The sequence below is a fragment of the Doryrhamphus excisus genome, linkage group LG4 (assembly GCF_037039965.1).
Source record: "Doryrhamphus excisus strain RoL-2023G ecotype Guam linkage group LG4, RoL_Dexc_Guam_v1.1, whole genome shotgun sequence".
Classification (NCBI taxonomy): Eukaryota; Metazoa; Chordata; class Actinopteri; order Syngnathiformes; family Syngnathidae; genus Doryrhamphus; species Doryrhamphus excisus.
Window position 1 is genome coordinate 10426296 of NC_136360.1, and position 25803 is coordinate 10452098.

Below are 25803 nucleotides of genomic sequence, written 5' to 3' on the forward strand. Positions count from 1 at the left end.
GGGGTCATCTCTGTTCCCCTTGAGCAAAAATGCAAGGAGCGCCCCGCCCCGCCCCTCAGTGCGCGGTGCTGATTGACAGGCAGCACACCCACCACCACCGTCGCTAACGGCGAAGATGGCAGAGCGGCAACAACAGAAGCACGAAGGCAGGGTGAAGATCGGCCATTACATTCTCGGTGACACGCTCGGAGTGGGAACCTTCGGCAAAGTAAAGAGTTAAGTCGTGTTGGCGAGGGGTTGTTATGTTTGTGTGCGTTTGGGTTGTGAAGTTGTTACAGTGAACCCCCTAGCCCTTCACCTGTTTTGGACGTGCAGTGAGCGATGGTTAGTGTTTTTGCGTAGCGGCCAGAAGGAACGTGACCAACGTAAACTCGTAAATACTGAGTAAATACGCTTTGAGAATACGCTTGCTTGAAAGTCAAATTCCTGCAGCAAAAACACTATTCGTCGTAATCTATGGCAAGTGGAATTACGCAGACTCATGCCATCACGAATATACATTACACACACGTTATTGTCTATAGTTCATATTTTAGTAGTTTCTTGCCCCTATGTTTCGGGGAGAGGGCACTGCTTTAGCCCCAATCAAAGAAATAGTGTTGTGTTTTAGAGATTAATTGTTTAATGCGACTTAAAGGCAGTTCTCATAATTACCCCTTTGGGAGCGATACGTAACATTAGTAGGGGATAACAATATACCTTTTATGACGAAAACATAGCATATGATTACACGTCAGTGTTGTCTTGCTAGTTTTTGATCACCTTGTATGTGTGACCTTGTGGGCTTGCAACGTAAACCAGCAAAACAACGTTTAACAGGGCATAAATGCACCTCCAATTGTGTCTACAAGTTGGAATATATTAAATAAAAACATTCCAAGCATCAAATTTAGCCATAATATGTCAATGCTTTTACAGTGAGCATTTCTAATACTTAATAATTGATGTGAATAGTAAGGCTTTGTAGGTACATAAACAAATGTTCCACTGTAAATAATGGGTGGGAGTGTGTGCAACAGTTTTCCAAAACAAGCCCATGGCACCCGTATGCTCTTACACTTCCAAACATAAGGAAGGTACATCTGCTTAATCGAATAAGATCTTGTCCTGCTTTAGATAGCCAAATTAAGTAACTGAAATAGTAGAAACAGCTCAAAGTAACAGGCAGTAAAGTGCAAACTCCAACCACAACCATAAAGCAATGTCTTTTTGACATTTTCAACAAAATATATTTGCACTTCCTGTGAGATCCCTGGTGATGTAATAGTACACACTTCTGTCTTTCAGCGCACAAGGGCTTGGGTTTGATTCTGGGATTCCCAGGAAGGGCATCTGGTGGTCAAACTAAGCCAAAACCGTTCACACGATTGTCTTACTGACAGGGAAAATCCAAAAGTGAAAACATTATTTTACCTCTTTTATATATCCTGTTTTTCTTGTTGTCTTTAGTTGGGGAGCATCAGTTGACAGGACATAAAGTAGCAGTGAAGATCCTGAACAGGCAGAAGATTCGCAGTCTGGATGTCGTGGGCAAAATCAAGCGAGAGATCCAGAATCTCAAACTGTTCCGACACCCGCACATCATCAAGCTGTGAGTGGAGAATATCGTAAATGCTGTTTCATTGGAGCAGGAGTGTTTATTCACCTCAAACACAAGAGGGGACCGATATGTGGAAGTGGTCAATAATTGCAGAGAGGCAGTTATTTCTGATGTTTGAAAACCAATTTTATATAACAAGTAATCATTTGGACTGCATGAGAAAGCGGAAAGGAAAATATAGGTCTCTTTGACTACATAGTCATTGATTAACAAGTATATCGTATAACAAAGCAGCAACAGAACCAATGTTGTAATAGCGGTAAGTAGTATTAATAGCCCAGATGATTTCATTGCAACCAACACAGGGTTTTCCGCTACATGAAATGGATTGTGGTGCACTGCCATGGCAAATAAAAGCTGCCATACCTTAAAATTTAATTTTTTTAAATACATGAAAACAATGTTAAAGAATACATTGTATGAATGAATGTACTATATATCCAAACCAGTAATGCCTATTACATCGAACACAAACGTAATGTGGGTCGATCGTCTCTGTCACCCACATCATAAACGTCACTTTTGTCGACAGACAGTAAATGTACTGTAAACGTAAATGTAAAAAAAAAAAGATTGCTGCCACAGCAACACAGTAGTGACACAATGCATCGATAGTAGTAGTCCGCCTCCCATGCAGCCCACCACCACCAGGGGAAACCGTACATCGCACGCTGTGAAACAAGCATTAGTTTCACACCAACAGCTGATCAGCTCAACCGACAATTTAAAGCGCATGCAGAGATAGTTAAGCTGCTTGATACTTCAAATGCAACTACGGCCAACTAGTGGAGTTAATAAAAACCTAACCATGACCATGCACCCAGCGACTATAGGACACTGTAGTCAGTTGAACAGAGGCCTCAATTGGAGCATTTCCTACAGTTGCACTACCTCAAGCATACAATAGGTAGAAATAACACATAGGTAAATTAGCTAAAGCTAATATACTATAGTAGAACTCCCCTGCATGGCTATAGCCACATCAAGATGTCTGGGCTCCCCTTATATTTTTTCTTTGACCTTGCCTACTTCCTCTCTCCTTCTCTCACTCCCTCTATCTCTGGCCTTGCTCTTCTTGCCAAACAGAGTCTCAACAATCTCTGTGTTATTTTTAGGCCCCCGCAGTAAGGGTTAGTGCTCTGTCACACTGTAAGTTATGGTAGATATGTGGCCTCTGAGGTTGTGTGCTGTGGATCACTGCCACAGACGTATACGCAACTTTTACAGAGGGCCCCTAGGCACTGGATGCTGATGTTGCTACCTCCCCGAATGTGATAAAGTGCCACATTCCATCCTAAAAGCAGCCATTCATGAGTCTGTGACCTCCAATAATACTCATTACTCAGCAGCCGTATGTCACAGCTGGCTTGTTTTTAATATGTTTTAGTGCCATTATGGAAAGTAGGTTTTCTAATCTTATATTGCTAGTTTTTGACTTTCCTCAAATGGATATCTACGTTTCAGGTATCAAGTGATCAGCACACCAACAGATTTCTTCATGGTTATGGAGTACGTGTCTGGAGGAGAACTCTTCGACTACATCTGCAAACATGGACGGGTAAGAAATACTGACTTTTGGTGACTGAACCCCAAATTCTTCCAAATTACCAAGCCACTGCTTTTACTTTTCTGATCAGTTTATCCATCGCCGACTTAGCAAGGCTACTGACCGGCCCCCCTCCATAATGAAACAGGAGGGGCGCTCCCAGGAAGCATAGGGTTCTTGTAACGTTAAAAACTTTATTTAGAAGGGTCGTAAAGAGGTTTTCTATACTTCTTACTATGAAAATATTTGGTTTCTAAATAAGGAATCCTACTTTACAGATTTTCACTCATTATGGTTGGGTCTGGAACCAATTAACCGTGATTTAGGAAGAAATATTATGTTTTAAAACAATCTCATCCCATACATGAGCCCTACTTTTATGTGAATGATAATCATCATTTTGGCTGAACACTGTTGATTCAAACTATTACGGCTATAAACAAATGGCAACTATTCAACCTCCCGGCTTTGTTTTGACTAAATTTTATCTCACCCTATCAGGTGGAGGACACAGAGGCCCGCCGCCTTTTCCAGCAAATTATCTCAGCCGTGGACTACTGCCACCGTCACATGGTGGTCCACAGGGACCTCAAACCCGAGAACGTTCTACTGGACGCCAGCAAGAACGCCAAGATTGCAGACTTTGGTAAGATTTTCTTCATGGAAACACCAAACCTCAAATTGGTTATCGATGGTTGATTCTTTAATTATGTATGGGCGCACATGTGCCAACAAAACAATATGTACATCTGAATTTGAAGGTGACAGTTCCCTTTTTTCTTCCATAACAATAAATAGAAACATTATTTTTCAGGTTCAAAGCTGTGGCCATAATGAAACCAATCAATGGTAATTGCAATGTTTGAAATAATATTATTAATACAAGTACATACAAGTGTAAAAAGTAAAATACAAAAAATCTCAGTAATCTCATAAATAATAAAGAGGCATAGCGGTTAGCGACTTAATGCATGCTGTCATACAAGTGTAAAAAAGAGTTAATCAATGTGTTATAAGTTCATTGCTATATAGGAACACATATTCTCTAAAAATTACTGCAGTTTATACATCAACACTTAATACTGCTACATTTGGTGTATGTACATTTTGTACTTCTTTATTCTCAGTTATTGATGTATATTGTCATTTTAGCCATATGGACTGAACAGAGAATATGTATGATTCTATGGTTATCATCACAATTTTCCTTTGTTCACTGGTCCAATCTGTATGACTTTACAGATGTTGAAATTTGGAGGTTCCACTGAATAGCACCAACCAAGAGGGAAATACATTTTTCAAGCACCCTAAGGCCAAAGTGAGCAGCAGGGTGCGAGGGGGGCCCAAGTCACATCACGTAGCAACGTGCAGGTCTCCATATCAGGTCTGGCAGGATGCCTTGAGGCCTAGTGTTACCTGATAGGGAAAGAGACATGCAGGGGTTGTGCAGCGGGGTGGAGTGTTTTGTTGAGAGAGCAGCGGACTGGCGAGCGGTGAGTGGGCGCGTTCAGGACGGCGGGATGAAAGATAAACGGAAATGTCAGCACGTAGCACAGCGTCTGGTGCCTAAGTGTTAGGCTGAGGCCCTGCCAGGCAGAGGGGGGAGACTCATCCCATTAGATGGGCTTTATGAGCGGAGATTACAGACTTGGCAGGTACAGGAGGATAGAGATATGAGGGTGTTGTTCTTGTTCTGAGTTCTCTCACCTCACAGGCCCAGTGTACACAACATTAGGTGAACCAAAATCCAATATGAGAGCTCAAAAAATAATATTTTTTTTTTAAACAGAAACGCGTTGCATCACACTGAACATATTTATCTCCATGAGAGAGGTAACGTATTGGAAACATCTCTCAGCTCTCCTGATGTTGTGTATTTGCCATCGGCCAATAGGTCTTTCAAACATGATGTCTGACGGTGAGTTCCTGAGGACGAGCTGTGGATCACCCAACTACGCTGCCCCAGAGGTCATCTCGGGAAGGTCCGAGTGTGTTATTGTGAATGAATATTGCATCTATCCTTTAAAATACTGTAGTTTTCCATTTACTTTTATAATCGGTTGGATTGACCTTAACATACACACTAATTAACAAATTAATTTTTAATGATTTGTCTATATAGAAGTAGTCAAGGCTACATTTTGGACATATAACAATAAACATGGTTATTCCAGGCTGTACGCGGGCCCAGAGGTGGACATCTGGAGCTGTGGTGTCATCCTGTACGCCCTTCTCTGTGGTACCCTCCCTTTCGATGACGAGCACGTCCCCACGCTGTTCAAGAAAATCCGAGGTGGCGTCTTTTACATCCCAGAGTACCTGACTCGTTCGGTCGCCTCGCTGCTGATGCTCATGCTGCAGGTGGACCCACTGAAGAGAGCCACCATCAAAGACATCAGGTCCTGAGTCGGCCCCTGAATCTAAATCATGGCAGTGTGGCTTCATGCCTTTCCTTCTTTCAGGGAGCACGAATGGTTCAAACAGGACCTGCCGGGCTACCTGTTCCCAGAGGACCCGTCATACGACGCAACCGTATTGGATGAGGAGGCTGTCAAGGAAGTGTGCGACAAGTTTGAGTGCACCGAGTCTGAGGTTGTTTCCAGCCTCTACAGCGGCGATCCTCAGGTCAGCCATTGTCACCATCTTTTTACTGTTTTATTTTTATTAGTGTGGCTTTAACAATGGTATTTTCTAATATTTTGTTTACCTAATATTATAAATTAAATATTTTCAAAGCTCGTGTGTGTTGCTGTAAATGTGTTACAGGCAGAGGGGAGCTGAGTGTGCGCCGGGGTGGGCTGCTTGGGTTACAGCCTCAACAGTAGCTCATGTTAGGGGTTATTGTGCCGGTAGTGAGATCATTGAAACCTACAATAAAAGCCTGTTCCTTGTTCCGGGGCAATCAGGTCTAGTGTTTGTGTGTCTCCCCGAACATTACAGTAACATTACTGACACCTAGAGACCAGTGTAAAATACTGCATATCAACATTTTTAATTGCTTCGGAGTGCCTTATTTATTCGGAGTGTCTGTATTTGTATTTTAGTGTGTTTAGCCATTTTTATGCTTGATTTAATTTAGAAAAAAATACATAAAATTGGCATATTTCAATTATTTAGTAATATGTTGTATTCCAACCTCAAAACAGCATGATTTATTAATTTTTGAAAACCGTAATAGAGTGAAGCTGCTAAGTGAAATCTATAATTCACAATTTTTGTCATAGTTTGGTTGTTCCTGCAACTTGTCAGAATATATGTAAAGTTGAACATGTTTTTAAATGTTAAATCATACTGACTGACATGAACCAAGAAGTGAACGTTACCATTTACAGCCGCAGGAGGGCGCTCGAGGCTCGTGGCAACGTTTTTACCCATCTGGAATGAGATGGGGGTTTAGTGAACATGCTTGTTGGACTCCCTTGTTTTGTTAATTTAGCGTAATCGAGCCTGTTCTTTATGCTGTTGTGTAGCGGAATAAATATTAATAGGTCACTTGCCTTCCCAGATTAAATGTCTGCCCTTGGATTTGAATTTTGTGAAAATTCTTCATGATCAATGCGACTCATAGTCCAGAAATCATGGTAGCTCATATATTGACATTGGACATGTATCTAGGGAGTGTATAAGGTAGTAGGGTTTGTTGATCCATGATGATTTTTCCTTATTTAAACACTCTGCCCCTGCAGGACCAGCTTGCGGTAGCCTATCACCTCATCATAGACAACAGACGCATCATGACACAGGCCAGCGAGTTCTACTTGGCCTCCAGTCCACCTCAAGGCTCCTTCATTGAGGAGGGCATGCTACTGCCCCCCGGAGTCAAGCCTCACCCGGAAAGGATGCCCCCGCTGCTGGCCGACAGCCCAAAGGCCCGCTGTCCCCTGGATGCCCTCAACACAACCCGACCCAAACCACTCGCTGTGAAGAAAGCCAAGTGGCACCTGGGCATCAGGAGCCAGAGCAGGCCCTACGACATCATGGCAGAGGTTTACAGGGCTATGAAACAACTGGGCTTTGACTGGAAGGTACACCCAAAATATCTATGTCCCCTTCAAGAGCACACACATTGACAGCTAAATTTGTGCGTAGGTGGTGAACCCGTACCATCTGCGAGTGCGTAGGAAAAACCCAGTAACAGGCAACCTGGTGAAGATGAGCCTGCAACTCTACCAGGTGGACAACAGATCCTACCTGCTCGACTTCAAGAGCATTGACGGTTGGTGACAAACTAAAACACAGCTCTTCATCATGCAGTGATGCTGGATTATACTGTATTTACACTGAGGAGGGGTGGGCATTGATGGGAACCAGGAATTCCAGTTTTCTGCGATTGCTCAAAAGTTTTTATTTTGCTTTTTAGTTTAAATCAAAGTAAAAAATGAAGTCTGTTTCATGCCAATGTAACCTAGGGTTTCAGGATGCGAGCTAGTTTGGTGTAAATAAAATACGAGTTTCTGTTAGCAACAATCAAAAGACTTTCTAAACTCGCACAAAATGCTTTCAGCATTCAAAATATGTGGACTATATCATTTTTACTTGTGTTAACAGAATAAGGATGACATGAAAAATAGCTTAAAAATAGCACGGTGAACGAGTGGTTTGCATGTTGGCCACACAGTCAAGAGATTGGGAAGACCTGGGTCCGAATTTCTATATAACAATATAAACAATATTTATGTTATATTTGCACTACTTACAACACACGCACGTAACACCGTCATGTCTATTATTAGACCACTTTGAATAAAAACAGAATATAACTGAAAACCTATTAACATCACACTGCAAGTCCTTTTTGGCAGATCATATATTTTATTCATTCATTCATTTTCAACCGCTTTTTCCTCACGAGGGTCGCGGGGGGTGCTGGAGCCTATCCCAGCTGTTTTCGGGCGAGAGGCGGGGTACAACCTGGTCTTGTCGTCAGCCAATCACAGGGCACATATAGACAAACAACCATTCACACTCACATTCATACCTATGGACAATTTGGAGTCGCCAATTAGCCTAGCATGTTTTTGGAATGTGGGAGGAAACCGGAGTACCCGGTGAAAACCCACGCATGCACGGGAAGAACATGCAAACTCCACACAGAGATGACCGTGGGTGGAATTGAACTCAGGTTTCCTAGCTGTGAGGCCTGCGCGCTAACCACTTGTTCAGCGTGAAGACTATTTATTTTATGTTTTTTTTTTATAAAAAAGATTTGAATCAAATATTTAATACAATACCAAAAATTGTACTGAGCAGCCAGGACAAAAATACATAAGAGCTGTGAGTAAGGGCTTCAATGGTTATCACAAAGAAAGCGCAACAGCTGTGCTCATGTGATGTAATTTACGCCGAAGGTGAGATTGAGTCAATGGTTGAAGTCACCGTGTCCTCCCCAGACGACATCATCGAGGCGGTGGGCTTCAAGTCGGGCTCTTCCACTCCTCAGCGGTCCGGCTCGACGGCGGGCCTACACCGACCGAGACTCAGCATGGACTCAGCAAGCTCGGTGGTGGAGATGCCTCAGCTCAGCTCGTCACTGCCGGGGTCGCTGTGCGGCAGCTCGCCCATGCTCGCCCCACGCCAGGGCTCACACACCATGGACTTTTTTGAGATGTGCGCCAGCCTCATCACCACGCTGGCCCGCTGAGGCTGGCAAAGACGGACGGGGGGGGGGCAGGGGGGCAGGAAGACAATCAGATCAGAGCAAGATTTTTGTTTGAGGTGTGGGGACTGGTGTTCCAACAAGCTGATCCAGAAGCAGACAGGTGAGCGCTGTTTCTTTTCACCTGAGGGGACATCCCAATGCTGATTAGAGGTCAGCTTCAGACATGAAGATGATTATCCGTGTATATTATATTTCTGTCACAATGTAGCTGAACATGAGGCACTGCAAACTAAATCACTTTATATAAATCATGAAAATATTTATTTTTGGAGAGATTATTTGTAGGCATTGAGCACACATTTATTTAAAAGCTTTTTTTTAAATTGGGATCGGGAGATGATTATAGAAATGAGAGTGACAGAAGGGATGTAGTCAAATATTCTGATGCATTTATGACACAGCCCAGACACTCACCATCTCTCATGAAGGCTACAAATCTGATGGCATATTAATATAAAACACTTGTACTTAATTCAAGCAAGCACGACGTTGACAGGACAGTCAATTAAAAGAAAGACTGCTGCTTTACTTTGAACCTTTAATAATGAAAATAATGAAAATGTCCATCACTTGAGCCTCATGCACATCAACGGCTCAACGGCTGTCTTTTTTTTTAATTTTAAAATCCAACTTTAATACTCAAAACAAACCCTGTGAGATGGTGCGTTCAGGGCTGAAGATGCCACCGAAACCTTCCTCCGGCTGCCTTAAAACAAATGCAACCAACTCTTTATGTATGTGTGTATCATATGATGGTTGAGGGTCAAAAGGCAATATTTTTGCTGAGTTTGCACACAAGACTCTGATTGACATGACTCAGATTGGGCCACAGTCTGCTGGTCAAGTGTCCTCACCACATAGCAACATTATTTCTCTGTCTGAATGTACATTTAATGTCCAAAAATGTTTTGAATGGTTCTCTCTTTATGTTGGTAGGGAGCGTTCGTGCACTGTTGCCTTTCTGCTGTTGAAACGTTCCAAAAAACAAATCTCTTAGACATAATAATACAAACAATAACACAAACAGATAAAGGTGGCTGTTTTCATGACATCAGTGTAATGCAACAAATGTTACACAAATGAAGTTGAAAATTGGGGAAAAATTGTTTATTTTGTTGCCTTACTTTTGGTGTAAGCTATTTTTTATGACACCCTTATTTTGTTAATGGTAAGCACTTATTTTGTTATGAAATTGAAAAGCACTGACAAAAACAATATATTATAACGTGCAAAAATAGTTATTCTACAAGAATAAGTTGTAAAGGTAAGACGAATAAACAGAAATTATGCAAATGAAGTCATGACATTGTACCTTTTTTTGAGAAAAAGGTTGCATAGTAATGGGAAAGAAACTTTGCAAAATAGTGGTAAAAACATTGTTTTACAAGAGTAAAGTGACAAAAACAAAAGTCGGAATAGAAGAAATACGTTATGAAAATAAATAATTTCAAAAAACAGCAACAGAAGAAGAAGAAGAAAGTGATCGTACATTTCGGAGAAAAGTGGTAATTTCGAAAGAAATTACTGAAAAATCAAGGAAATGTAATACTACAACATTTTTAGATTACAAAAATAGCTGAAAAAAACATAATAAGAAATGGTGAAGTTATGAAAAATGAACAAAAAATTATCAAAAAGTAATTTTTTAAAGCTGTAATCTTGCCCTAGTTCTTGTAGTCTTACAACGTCAATCTTTTTCCTACTTAATATTTCAGCTTTTACGACATCTCACAATTTGTTCCGTTTTTTCCCCCCTTTCTGTGTGGCCCAAAAACACTCCACAAGATTCACGAAAAGGTGAACTTGCTAGCTCATAATCGTATGATTTACATTGCTCAACATACTGTACTGTTAGGTGGGGAAACCACTCCCCCAGTGGAAGGCACATGCAACTGCACCCACACCACTTCCAGTCAGGCCTTCTTATGCAAACACACACACACATGGCTATGTGCTAAATCCCAACCAATTTGTATTCAGACTGAATGGAACAAAGGTGTGGCATGTTAGTTATGTAAACCTGTAATAACACATCACATGCAAACCACACATGTGCAGTGTTTATCCGTGTTGGGTCGTCCACGTCTTTTTGCATTATCAGACGCATCCGTCAATGTGGGCATCTCTGCCTGGCATTTATGTCGTTATGCACTGCATGAAGTTGCTGTTATGATTTTTGCACTTTGAGTATTTATTGAAATAATGTAACAATAAACAAACATACAAAAGGAAGCTGTGTTGTGATTATTAGTTTGTGGAGGCAGGGTCACTGAAGGTACATAAAAAGTAAAGAAAAAATAAACAGATGCACAATTTAATAGTGCCTAATACAAAAATTCAGTTTGTAATATTTTGGATAGCTACATGAGAGGATTTAAATATTAAAATATATAAAATACATATGAACTGCAATAATAAAAACAAATGACAAGAAAATAATCACTCATCATCATCAATCATAAAGTTGTAAACATGAAAAAGTTGCAATAGTGCACAAAAGAAATTGATGCACTCGACAAATAAAGTGATATAACGTGAAACAAGTCGTAATTTTCCTCGAAAGAAACACAAACACAAAAAAAATCACAATAGCATGAAAAAAATTACAGGATTATAGTGGGAACATTCAAAAAAAGAATTGGCAATATTACCAGAAATAAGATGAGAATAAACGCCACTAAAGTACAGGAATAACGCCGTGCATTTTCAGAAAGGAGTTAGGTTACAGGAATTCAATTGTATCTTTTGAGAGAAAAAAATCATAAATTAAAAAATTTTGGGTGTTAAAAGTGTGTTAAATAGTGTTAAAAGAGGAAGACATCAGCCAAAGAGAATGATTAGTTAGAAGTAGTGCATCAAACACAATGTATAATATTTGTTTCTGGTGAAAACACTACACTAGTGAATGATGGAGTGGTCCCATTCCATGATAACCATCGAAAAATCCCATCCTGATTGTGTGCAGCTTTTTTCCTCTGGAATCAACACCTCAAATTACCCATCTGGGTTTATTGATTTCTCACTGAGACCATCAACACAAAGAAGTCCGTTGCTGCGATGGTACCCTCTCTTTCTGAATCCAGACGGTTAAAAAAACCCCAAAAAAGGTCAGTTCTAAGAAGTCACAGAGTGAAAAGAAGAAGAAAAATACCATCTTCCTGGTTTACTGCAAACAAAAATAAATACATCTTAGCATACGCTTAATACTCAGCAGTAGGGTTGGGCATTTATTTTTCATCAGTGTGGGCATCGAAACAGAGAATGGAAATAAGAACATTTGAATGATCCCGGGAGAATCGCTATGTTAGTCCCAGTTCCCAGCAATGCTGGAGACTGGATGCCCAACCCTGCTCAGCAGTGTTTATGATACATCATCCTTACCTGTCACTCCTCGCTAGCATCAGCATACAGCTCTGGAGGCGGTATAATCAGCATATCGGGATGTTCAAAATCGACAGCCTGGATTGAACTTGGCCTTGAAAAAAAAATTTTGGCATCAGAATGAATATTAAAATAACAATATTCAGTATGCTCTCTCAAAAAAAAGTCACATTAAGTAATAAAGGTACGAGAATAAAATTAAAATTGTAAAAAAGTTGTAAAATTATGAGAAATATATTACAAAAAAGTAGCTATTAGTAATTATAAGAATAAAGTCACAAAAATACAAGCACTTCAACAAAAAAGGACTTAGGTTATCAAAGTTATGTGGCAAATGTATGTGAATAAAATTGTACATTTTCAGAAGAAAATTGTAAATTACCAAAAATGTTTTTTGCAAAGTTATGAGTATAAAGTCACAAAGGTAATGAAAGAAAATCAGAAACATTGTGAAAAAAGTCTGAATGTTAGAACAAAGAACTTATGTAACAATAAAATGGCAAATTATGCGAGAAGTTGTTATATTACCAAAAATAAGTCTAGAAGTTACTTAGTTCTGAGAATAAAGTTAAGAAGAATCAATTTTCAGAGAATAAAATAATAAATTTTGGAAAAAACTGGATTTGCGAGAAAGAAGTTGTGCTATGAGAAGCAAAGTACAAGAAAAGTTGTGACATCACAAGAAAGACATTGTTACGTTAATAAGAATAAGAATAAAAACCTTGGCTAGTTGCAGAAAGTCCGACTAACTGAAACGGATGCTAACTGAATCAATATTTCCTATAAGAAATAATGTGTACATCCAATCAATCCATTCCAGAAAGCCAACAGTGTTAACCCAAAACATTTTTATAGTTTTACATTTTTAGTTTTTCATTCCAAATTCATATAAATACATATAAATGATGAATGAAAGGAATGAATGAACATTTAAGTAACTTTTTTTTTTTTAGTAAACTTTTAAGATGCGATTCTTGATGTGAGATTTCCCAAAGACAAGATCTGGCTGCAAGACACCACATGTACACCACCTTCTTGTTTTGCCATGAGTCATTTCTTTAATTCAGTAGTTTATGCCATATCGAATGTTTGGGGACACACATCACGAATCACACAGAATCAAATATGTATTTAGAATGGATTTATGCATGTAAAAACGGGTTGAGTTGAACAAGCAAGCCTTTTTGTGAGACGGTAAGGATATTTTAGTAGGAAAACAGCTGGATTCTGGCAGTGAAATAATAATGTAACGAGAGGAGCACTTCGAGAAAAGTAGAAGCAAGTTTACGGAATGAAGTTGTTAGAAGAAAGTCTCAATAGTTCCAGAAAAAGTTGCAATTACGACTTTTTGCACCAGTCTCGTAAAATTACAACATTGTAATTTGTTTCTTCTTGTTGTTTCTTCTCATAATATTTTGACAAATAAAAAAGTATTGCATGAGTAATATTACAAAAAATTCTAATATATATTATGTATAATATACAAATGTGGTGATTCCCTCAACACACAGACTAATTCACTTCCTGGTTTGGGACATGTATGTGGCATTCCTACACACTGCTTGCATGCTGTCTGCTGACCTGTTGAGTCTGTGCGTGTATGTGTGTGTGTGAGACTTACTGATGAACCACATTTTCTCTGTGATGCACAAGACCTGGGGAACAACCACAAGTTAATGACTGCATTATGCAAGAACCTCACAGGAGGTTTCCATGTTCCCAGTAAACCACTACTGCGCCCTGCGGCTCACTCACTCGGGTCGAGGGGGTATGCTGGAGCCTATCTCGGCTGACTTTGGGTACACCCTGGACTGGTTGCCAGCTAATCACAGGGCACATATAGACAAACCATTCACACTCACATTCATACCTATGGACAATTTGGAGTCGCTAATTAACCTAGCATGTTTTTGGAAACCGGAGTACCTGGAGAAAACCCATGCATGCACGGGGCAAACATGCAAACACATAGATAGTCCAATCGGAGATTCCAACCCAGGTCTTCCTGGCTGTGTGGTCAACCACTCGTCCACCGTGCTGCCCAGTGTCATTTTAGAATTCTAAAATCACCACACAGCAGCTTAACACTCAAAGGTAAGAATTTAGAACCACAATTTTAATGGTTCCCATCATACATATCTTTCCAGCAAGGCATCTCATAGGCCATGCCTGTCGGGTGCAGTGTTAAGTTGTTGTGTGATGATTTTAGCCATCTTGTTAGATGACACTGTCGGTAATACTGTTATGTTGAGTAACAACCTCCTGCAATTTTCGATGGGTTGAAAAGCTCATTGTGAGTTTTCTCATAGCTCATTGGCTCCTGACAAAAAAAGAACTGACGGGTCGTCACTGACTCGTGTGTATCACAATATGCCGTTTCATGAAGTGGACATGTGCAGCTTGTAGTCTGGTGAGGGTTATACTGTATACATGTTTTAACTTAGTGGGTGCGGCTTCAAGGTTTATGGTCGTTTCCGCCTGTCAAGCATTCACCTGCAAATATGACAAGTCGTTTCCCCGTCAGACTACAAAACACAAATTGATATAAATGGTGGTGACTTTTATTCCTGTTAAAGTTATAGTTACATATTTCAATTTGATCTCCAAGTATTTTTTGGCGTATAAATGATAAAAAACATATTTTTTTGTAATGAGTAAGTAAGTCAATAAGAAACATACATTTATGTATATCGAACAATTGGCTTTATTGACGCATGTACTGTATGTACTTACATACAATGGGTGCGAATGATGATGATGATGATATTGTTTGATTTATAGAAATGTGTGTCTTGTAGTCTGACGGGGAAAGGACTTGGAAAAACCCTCGTACTTCTCGTACTGTACACCGGAACTTGCTATGACTAAAATATATGATTTACACACTAAATCATGAGCATGTTTAAATTAAAGTGAGCATTGTTGTTGTTGTTGACTATAGGCATAATATGTCATGAGACTTATGCAGGTGGACGTAATGTTATGAATACTGTGGAAAGCAAAACATAAAGTTCAGTGTTTTCCAGAAAACACTTCTTCCTGGGAAGTCTGCTATCGATAACAGTGTGCCGATATGTGAAGTGGTTCCTTACAAGCAAGGTGATGTTTATCTTGTTTGTTGCAACACAAACAAACACACAAACACACACACACAACCACATCACACAATAGGAGTTGGTTCATTTTTGCCCGTCTTCTTCCCCAAGAAGATTTTCAATGGGTTTCAAGTAGCTTGGGAAAGTTGTTGTTTGTGTTTTTGAGGTGGTGGAGGGTGTAGATATATCTGACTTGTTCAAACACACCGTGTCAAAACAAAGAACACAAGTAATCTTCACCGATATCTGAGACAAGTACCAAGTACAAGTACACGGGTTGCACTCAGGCTAGCTGAGTTCACAAGTTACACTTTCACTTCTTGGAGAACCAATTCCTAGAGCCTGGATATGACGGGAACACTCACTGTCTTTAAGGACCTACTGCAATCATACTGATGACAGTTTGATGACAGACATGTGATGTTGAGGAATGACTTACTTGCTTGTTGTTCAGTGATGCTGTAAAAAAAAAAGTTACAAAAATGTATTAAAAATGTTATATGCATGTATACTATGATATGTAGTAAGTGTAATACAAGTTGTTTCATTGTGGTACGTTGTGACAGTGATACATGTTATATTGTGTGTTAGATGTTCTAACCAATCATCGACTTTCCAATATTGTCTGATTTCCGTGGAAACGCGTGTGATAGGCATACACCAAAAAAATGCCTTTCAACAGGCAGGCCTACCTGGCAGTTGGCTGGACAGTTTTTGGCGAATGGAAAAATGTGGTCAGCTTTTGAAGTGCTTCATTTTTGGCTCTGATGAAAAAAAAATATATAACATGATGTTATTTTCATGATATGTAGTATTACATGCTGTATTTGGACTTCATTTGTCAAAGCAAGCGTGTAAACTCACAGTTCATGCGTTCTGTCTGGACTGATGTCACTGTGACTATGCTGATGGTTGACATGGAGGTCTGTGTTGCCTTGGAGAACATAAAGCCAATATTTTCAATAAATTTTATTTAACTTTACAATCTGCTGCTAATGCAACACGTCTGTTTCCCAAAGACAGAACACACTCGGCTAACTGAATGAAGAATAAGGAGAAAGCAGTGGTGGCTTTCTTACCTACGGCTGGCATGGAGAATACGTGATTGTGGATCCTGCAGATGGACAGATGACAGCTTTGAGGAAAAAAAACCTAAAAAAGACAAACGTCCCCTCCAACAACTCACATGGCATCTGGGGGGTACACAGCAGCATTGTTTGGTGATGGGACAGCCTCATCGTCGTCAGCGGCCCATTCCTCGCTGTCATCTGAAACTGAACACGCCAAACATGAAAAGGTTGTGTGCAGTCACTTTGTAATGAAGAAGAAACACTTACAGCTTTCTGCTGAGTGTGGGAAATGATTTGTAATCCTGGAAAATACAGAAAAATCATTAAAATCAAAACACCATAAATACTCATTATGCTTTTCATGTTTGCTTTGATGTAAACAAAGAAAATGTATATAAAACTGTCTCTATTGTAAACAAAAAATAAATGTCTAATTTAGACTTCAAATTGTCTTAAAAGGAAGTTAAAATACATGAAATATTTAATATGTATATTTTAGTTGAAGTAATTATATTCGTTTTACTGAATTTTCTGTCCCAAGGACCTTTGTGTTAAATAATAATACATAATTATGATAATATAGGATAATTATAATAATTATAGTAATTACTATACCATACTATACCATACTATACTATACTATACGATACTATACTATATTATTACTATTACTATAATAATTACAGTAATACTCCTATAAGTACAAGTAAGTAAATACTCCTTCAAGTATATTTTATTAAAATGATCTTTTTTGTATATTATGTTTATTAAAATAAAAAAACTTCCACTATATAAACATATTAATACTTATTTCATACGTATTTTTTTTAAAGCTTTATTCATCATTCGTCATAAGGATCTTGAGTAAGCCTTTGTTTAAACTGACACTAGGAATAATAATGCACAGATAATAATGCATAATAATGATAATAATAACAATAATAATAATATAAATAAAACAGCAGAGCAATGTAAATAATGTGAACACACTAGCCCTTTTTGTCAACAAACTGACACTGTAGTAAAAATAATTAGAATAATAATAATAAGCAAATATTTGTTGAAATTAGTTTTATGGAAATATATTTTGCAGCACTTTGTGGAAGGATTCCATTTTTAGTCGATGTGTGAGAATATTTCAAGGACTTCTTAAGGGTTAATTTGAATAAAAACACATAAAACATAATGCCATATAGAAATGGAGTACTATATGAAATGAATAGATGCTTTCCATACATACTTGCTTCCTGTGTTGGTGACATCAGCATCCTCGAGGTTACTGATACCAGTGGGGGCAGTTTTCTTTCCCAGCCCCAACATCTCCTTGATGTCTAGCTCCACATGGTTCACTGCGACATACCCGTCTAAAAAAAAAAACAATCAACCAAACCGATGATGATGATATTCCGATGAGGAGTCCATTTTCCTGCGCTCATCCAGCATCATGTCATACTAACTTACAGTTGTTGGCAAAATCCCGGGCTAACCATTTGCCTTTGGGACAGTTGGTGGTACTGATGATGCTGATGCTGTCGCCCCTCCTGACGGGCAGGTCATCCTTGCGTCCTTTCGTCGTCACAGTGACCGTGGCATTGTACATAGTCTCCTCATAACCTGAGATCTAGTGGAGATGTAAAATAACACACAGGGATGAGAATAGTAATGAATTAGTGGATTAAATGATGGCAGCACTTGACTACGCTTAAGAACTGTAAATCTCAGCAGCAGAGAGGCAATATTTACACAAAGTACTTTCTCACACCTGCAAGCGCTGCTCAGGTCGGCTGTTCCACTGGGAGGAATGAATCCCGACAGGTTTGTACGCTGAGACGTTATGTCCGCATCACCAACACGAGCACCCACTCCCTCCCTTTAGCGATGTATCTCTTACCTTGAATTTCTTCTTCATCTCGTTCTCCCTCTTCTCCCTCTCTTTTTGCTCCCTCTTCTCCCTCTCTTGTCTCTCCTTCAGTTCTTTCTTCTCCCTCTCTAGGCGTTGCTTCTCTCTCTTTTTCAGCTCCTTTTCATCAGGACCTTCCACCACCTTCTTGTCATTTCTGCAGGACCACATAGAGAGTGAGGATATTAAAAAAATAGCAAGTAGCAAAAGGATGAAAGGGATAGAAATTATTATAATTTTTTTTTTAATTAGAACTTCTTGTTTAAGACAGGAACAATTTTCCTGCTGTTTGAAAATGATTTTTTGTTCAGCATAAAGGGAAAAAAGGGAAATACTGTAGTAACACAGCAAATGGGTAACGCCTTACTTTCCGAACTTGCCTGTCTTGTTTTTCTCTTCATTCTGCAAAAAATATATTTTTTTTAATTTACTGCATTTAACAGTGACTCTGTTCGACAGACAACGGACAACAAATAACTCTTGTCATAAACAAATACACTTACAAGTTCTTGCGAGGTCTCAGCATATGGATCTGTGGCAGGACACAATCAGAAAAATGTAAATATATATCAATCTATCTATCTCGCTTCTATCTAGCTATCTGAATACCTATCTATGGTTGTTCTTACTCTTTGGAGGTCCTTTCCTTTTCTTTCCCCAGTCGCTTTTTGTCTTTTTTTTAGCCATGTTGTTGTCGTAGGAATTTCCCGTAGTGATGCTGTTGTGATATGTGGGTGAAACACAGAAGTGAGATAATCTTTCTACCTCATAAAAGTTGAATTCATGCATCCCACCCTGTCATGCCTTGACCATCCAAAGGGATTAGGGTGCCCGACTCTGCCTGATAGGGAGGTGGCTGATCTGGGTATTTAACAGCAAACAGTGGAGCCCCTTGGGGTGTAGCTCCTGGCATCACTACTCCATTGCTGTATGACGGGGGAAGGGTCACTCCATCTGGAATATCTGGACCGGTGGACCCCGCATTGGTCCATTGTGACATCTTTGGAGAAGCCGCGCTGTCAGGGTATCCCACATTCCCGGTGTCTGTCTCTGAGAATTCCAAAGGCACCGCAGGGATCTCTAGAGTACAAAGCAGTCAACATCAGAATCAGCATCAACACATCAAGTCCAACAGTGATGCCGAGACATTACGTTGCAGTGAAGAAGGTGGGATAAAGTCAGGAATTTTGAGGTTGGAAGGTTTGGCAGGCTTCTGTGGAGGAGCCCCTGGAGTGACTTTGTCAGAGGGGACACTCCTGGGTCGAGGAGGTGGGACCACCAACAACTCTGGAACGTCTTCAGTCCCTTCTTGGTCTATGCCCTCAAAGGCTGGAAAGCCTGGTCCTGCAGACAATTATACACCTTGTTAGTCCCAAAACCTCAGTGCAATTTGCAGTTTCTATGACCTTTCGTGATGTCTCACTTCACGACAGAATGCGATCAGAAGGTGGTGGACCTTCAGGTGAAGGAAGGAAGTTGCCAGCAGGTAAAAGTGAGCCGAGTGACAAGAGTTTGATTTGTGTGGAAACCAAACCAGTTGTGAAAGTTGAGAGACGCCTCTCCTTAGTGTTTGTTGTTAAGTTTATGTGCTAATCTTTGCTGTTATGGCGCTTAAGCGCAAATGTCAAACTTTTATGACTTTTCTACCATACAAAGCTTTCAGCTATAGATGAACTCTCAAAGCAGAAAAGCCAAAAGAGGAGTCCATAGACCCATTAGCCATGATGGAGCTAATGGATGCCTTGAAATCTTTCATCATGCCTACTATGAGAAGGTAGTAATATCTTTACTGTGATCTAGAAAAGATACTGTGGTCACATTTCTGTTTGTATAAATGTATTTTTCCCAAGAAATAAGAGATAAAGTTTATTGTTTAGGTCTAAGAGGGTTTGTGAAGTAACCTAGTACTTAACACTGAAAGTGAAAGTACTACAAATGGGAAAAAAAATACCTGCGTGTGGCCCATGCAGCACCACTCCACAACGTGAAGTCGCACGTGACTTAATCGGTGTACACAATGTGAAGTCCACACAAAACTGTACCAATTTTGGAGCTGGGGGTGATGGGCTATTTGGTGAATACTAGACACAATTACAGTCGTCCCTCGTCACTTCACTCTTTGAATTTCACAGCTTCACTCTAGCAGAGTTTTTCAAAAAAACATACTAAATGATTCAATAAATCATTGCAAAAACAGTCACACTGATTTAGAAAGGTTTTTTTTCCACAAAATTCAGGACCATGAACTGCCATTTAATCTGCAAAGGCAAATTATTCAACTATACAATTTTTCAACACAGAGACAGGCCGAATAGGTGTCTGGTATGTTATAACACGGTAACACTAAGAGTGAATAAGCTAAATTAACAACAAGTCCAACAAGCAAGCAAGCAAGTTCACCAAACTCCCACTCTCATTCCACATCACTGAATCTATTGATGAAAAGAAGCCTCTAGGGCCCTCTTGCAGGTTGTAGGATCAACCAAACTATGAAAAAAGTGTCATTTACAGTCCAAACAATTTTGAATTTGCGTTTTGAATTTCACAACTTCAAGATATCATGTTTGCCGAAGGCCTATTAGTCAAATAGCAAATCTGACATATTTAAGTATTTTCAAGCATTAAAATGGCTAAATGAACTAAAATACAAGTATATGGCATTGGAAGACATGCTGTGATATGTAGTATTCTACAGTGATCACTAGGTGTCTGTAATGTTAGTACTGGATGTAACAAAGAACAACAACAAGAAACTCTCTCAATGCTAACATGTGTAAGCCTGTAGTATATCTTATTTACTCTTATTATATTTACTATATTGAGTAATACAAGTGAAGTTGACTATTGGGGTTTTATTTCAGATCGAGAGGGTTCTGAAAATAAACCATTTATAAAAAAGCTCTACTTCACAGAAATTCATTTATATTATGGTCGGGTATGTAACCAATTAACCGCGATCAATTAGGTATTATTGTACTTCCTATAACTGTATTTTTGTTCCGATTTCCAACAAACTTTCATGGGTTCTTGCTATGTACCCTTGCTATGTACATCCCAAGTTTTATGGGCATTTATGCTGCACTTTTTGGGTAATCCTGCCAACTAACACAAACCACTAACAATGCTGAAAACAATACATTTCATCTTTGCGGTTTTGCACTGAACGAAGGTAATTATCCTACTAATTATCTAATTAGTAATTCTGATACAGCAGTGGGAAGTAAGCTGGAGCCTACACCAGCTACATCACGTAACAGCAGTTATAGTTCTCTTGTAGACATGAGTTGTAATTGATGTTGCGGCCAAAAGAGAGTCTTGTTTTGGTCACAACCTGATATTGACGACATACTGTAGATTTTGGATTATGGATCGTTCAATCTGAAGAATTAGGTGACGGTTGCATAATGTAATGCATGGGAAAGGATTCCGGAGGCGTGTCACTATGACAGGCATGCTTGAAATTCCTTCCCAGCCCAGGCCCAGCCTGCGCAGATGCTTTAGGCACACAAGAGAAATGTCAGAACAACTCTTTTATAGGCTTCATTCAAGGTGAGTATAGCTTGAATTGCAAGAAGTACAAACCAATGAAAATATGTCAACACATGGCCATTATTGTCTAAATATCTGGCAACACAAATGAGTAGCAAGATACTGTAATTGTGTCCTGCATGGTGGTGTTGGTGTCATGGTCTGGGGGGAGATATATTCCAACCTTGTGAAGAAGAGCATGATCCCTTCTGCAGTTGCCCAACATGATAAGGAGCCCAAACACAAAGCTCCAAGATGACAAATGAAGGACTGGCCAAGTATCGTCAAGCAAAAGGAAGGAAGGTCTAGCAATGGAAAGTGTCTGTTTGACATCCACCAGTGGTGTCATCATGGGAGAGTACAGAGAATACTGTCTACACACCAAAGTCACAATTTGCACATATTTGCCATTTATTGAGACAATAATGGCTGTTTGTTGACTTATTTTCAGTGGATAGTGAATCTATACTGCTATGTCACCTATACACTGACTACTGTAAAGTATATCCATGTTTACTTTCTATAGTATTATTTATTTAAAGCAGGGGTCTCAAACACGCGGCCCGCGGGCCAAATGTGGCCCGCAGGACACTAGTTTGAGGCCCCCGCCTTGATATGAAAGTTTAATGTTAGTGCGGCCCGCGCAAGTTTGATATGGATGCTGTATGGTGTCATGTACTCAGAAAAAATATTACGTTTGATTAATGTTCATGTTAAAGGTTAAATAACTGTTAATAGTTATCCTCCTTATCCGTGTGGAAGTGGTAAGTTTTTGGCTATTTAAGTTTAAAGGAGTTAACTTGAAGTCTACCATTTAGGTCGCTAGCTCTCTAGTTTGCGAGTTAGCATGTGTCTCAAGACCCTGCAGTTGCGCAATATGTTGCAAATAAAAAGAGTATAAATGTGACTATAGTCGTGCTTTGTCATGCCTACAGGGCTCTAATAATGCTTCGTTAATTTTAATCTGAAAATTAGTTTTTTTTTGTTTGTATTTTGGAAAACCTGATGCGGCCCAGTCTCACCCAGACCCGAGCTCCAGTGGCCCCCAAGTAAATTGAGTTTGAGACCCCTGATTTAAAGGGTATAATGCAGCGCATCCCAGGACATTCATGATTCAGCATTCATTCATGCCCTTGACAACGCTTGCTGAAATATGAGATATGGTACAGTAGATCCCCACCCATACACAGTTCTTTTTTTGGCATTAAAATTGAAAATAATCATTTGTTTTAATGGTAAATTCATTATGTGGTTTGATGGCATTATCTGCAGGGGGAAAAGAGTAATGTAGCTATGACACCAGCAGAAGGCGCTGTCTCACAAGTCACTTCAATGACTATTATCCAGTAGGAAAAGGGTTTGACAAGATGCAATGTTGTGTATGTACAACACTGTATACTGTATACCATGAGGGTGACTTTTGAAATCAGCATTTAATTGATAACCCCGGAGAAAAACTGAAAGACTTACTGTGATCCATGCCGTTGAGTTGTCCGTCCATCATGGAGTCATAGTCCTCAGGAGGAAGTGTCATGGAGGAGGAATTGTTTGTCTGGAGGCTGAGAAGAGAAGTGTTTTTTTGTTAATACTGTGTGCTGATGTTATTATGTATGTGGTAATAATAAAGGAAGTGTGGTTTTTACTTGTTGGTTGGCTTTCTGCAAGCATTTTTCAGAGCGTTCAGGATCCTCTGGTCTGCTGCAGAGGTCCTCTTCACTTGGTTCATGTCCTCCGCCCTTTCCAAGGCAGAAACGGGCGACATTGAATTCTCAGCTTGTGGAGATGATGGGAGGGATGGAGGGTGTCTGGGTGGTGGGTTGAGCAGTGCTGCTACACTAATGGGCGGTGGGGAGGAGACTTCAGGCGGAGGGCTGAAGATAGTCTGGAAGATGGTTGGAGAGGTCTCCGCTGGGCTGATATCACCTTGACTGTCAGGTATGGAAATGGGCAGGGTGGGGGTTTCTCTCTCTAGTGGAGCTTCACTCTCAGGGGATGGGAGGTTTGGAAGTGGAATATCTGGAATGAAAGTGGGGGGAGGCGTGAAGCCAGGAGAGGCAGGGTTTGATTCCCCTCCACAATCAGATAAGGAGAATGTGTTTCGTGCTTCTGTGGTGGAGGTTTCAGGCTCTGGGTCGTCAAATTCAGGAGGTGTGGGAATGAGTGGGGTTGGTCCAAGAATGTCCAAACTGGGGCTGTCCAAGACGGGATCAGCTGGAATGTCCTCTGAGTTAGTTTTTGGCGACCATTTGAAGCCCAGAAAGCCCTTCTTCTTGGCGGTCCCAGCTGTAGGGGGCGCTGGGGATGACACCAGCTCTGCGGTGGTCACCACAGGGAGCTTCTCGTCTTTACTGCTGTCTTTCTTATCATCAAGCTCTTGGCTTTCATTCACCACCTTCTCTTTACCAACCTTCAGCTTCTCTTCACTGTTACCCAGCCCCTTTGATTTAGTCTTAATGAGAGGCTTCTTACTGTCCTTATCATCTTTGAACACCACCCTGGGGGCAAATCTGCTTCTTCCCTCCAGGCCCTGGTTGATGGAGGTGAGCAGGGATGGGCGAGCTCCAGCTGGGAGGTAATGCGTGGGGCTGCGAGGCGAAGGGGACACTTTGGGTTTCTCCGGCAGGGCGGGTTTCATCCTGGGCTGCTGCCTCACAAGGAGATCTTCCTCTTGGAACTTTGCCCTCAGGGCCTTGAAGTCCATCGTCCCGTCCTGGTGGCGAGACCCCAAGTTCAATAAATTTCACTCCCGATCAACCAGAGCCCTATTCTTGACTGATTTAGTTTGCTGACGGAACTCTTTTACTCCCAAACTACTACACACCAAAGGGTGACATTTTGTTTAAATATGCACTGCATATCAACTGCATTGCTCGTGCTATTATTTTTCTGAAAAATACACCACATGGTGGCGCTGTTATTAAACCCCAAAGTTTGACCCCAGCAAGCTGGATTGGACAAGGCAAACACCCAAAGTAAGTTCAGGGCCAATCACTGGACTGGCAAACACGCGTGTTAAAAATGTGAGGCAACTAAGTCATTGACCATTTGACTAATGATTGTAAAACTTTGAGGATATGTGTACTACACGCATGCTTGCATGTCTTCCAAAGCGTTTTGACCACAAGTGAGTGCCACAAATGCCATTTACCGTGAAGCAAAATAAGGACACCCTGCGTGATGTATGTATAGCAAGGCAACAGTATTATGATAATACTACCATGCTCGCATTAGTTCTTATATACCTGGTGAATCATACTGAGTAAAGATAATATACCTGATTCATTTTGATGCTCGTGGAAAGTAGGCACGAAATCCAACAAGTCAGCCTCTCATGTTAGACGGCACCCAAACATGTCAACCCAAAAAAAAAAAACCCAAAAATGTCAGCCTTCTGGTACAAAATCCAACCTGGACCGTGTATGTTTGTCACAGCAGTCCCATGCGTACCGCAGATGGTTGCTTCCAGTGGAGGAATGAGGCCAAGTAGGAGTCTTACAACAGTCCTATCCCGTCAAACGAGTCGGCAACTGGTCGATTGTCAGCATTTACAGACGGATTGTCAAAAGTGGTTGGATGCTTTTTTTCCACCCTGGAGGAATGTGACCGGGCTGGTGTTCACGCCATGAGTGAGTCACTTTTGTGAAACATTGCCACTGGCCAGAAGTTGTGTGTTTTTTAAATTCAGTAAATACACAATATTATTGTTGTGATAAACAAAGACTGAGGAATATTATGATATTATGAGGAAATAACAGATGATTTGAGTGTTTTTTTTCCTTATTTTTTTGTAACTTTTATTGTGTGAGACTTTAAAAAACAAGAGAAGAGGTTGAGCAACATTCCAGGATGGTTACACAGAATAAGACACTGTGTAAGCAGGCAGGTGTAATATAACATACATAACATAGCAGTCACACACACACATTTTCAGGACATTGTCATCCTCTATATGAACATTTTAACAATGTGAAATATGTGCAGTGTATGTCAAATTACAGTAACAGTCATTTGCATGCATTATTAT

At 40.2% G+C, this 25803-nt stretch overlaps 2 protein-coding genes across 2 annotated transcripts; one reads left to right on the forward strand and one right to left on the reverse strand.

Annotated features, from left to right (window-relative positions):
- On the forward strand, window positions 1–11037 carry prkaa2 (protein kinase, AMP-activated, alpha 2 catalytic subunit). Its single transcript, XM_058073481.2, has 10 exons — window positions 1–215; window positions 1450–1591; window positions 3065–3158; window positions 3648–3792; window positions 5041–5128; window positions 5321–5545; window positions 5609–5771; window positions 6833–7171; window positions 7236–7362; window positions 8537–11037. Exons 1-10 carry the CDS (start codon window positions 116–118, stop codon window positions 8785–8787), a joined length of 1674 nt encoding a protein of 557 aa, XP_057929464.2. The 5' UTR covers window positions 1–115; the 3' UTR covers window positions 8788–11037.
- On the reverse strand, window positions 11027–25202 carry LOC131129696 (uncharacterized). The gene is made up of 20 exons (XM_058073479.2): window positions 25054–25202; window positions 23423–24489; window positions 23250–23338; window positions 19404–19595; window positions 19046–19331; window positions 18881–18969; window positions 18755–18783; window positions 18619–18653; window positions 18243–18408; window positions 17813–17972; window positions 17592–17715; window positions 16619–16653; window positions 16468–16555; window positions 16361–16395; window positions 16146–16215; window positions 15974–16045; window positions 15721–15740; window positions 13808–13841; window positions 12187–12280; window positions 11027–11971 (listed from the first exon to the last, which is right to left on the reverse strand). Exons 1-19 carry the CDS (start codon window positions 25060–25062, stop codon window positions 12190–12192), a joined length of 2691 nt encoding a protein of 896 aa, XP_057929462.2. The 5' UTR covers window positions 25063–25202; the 3' UTR covers window positions 11027–11971; window positions 12187–12189.
- Between the last annotated feature and the right edge of the window lie 601 nt (window positions 25203–25803).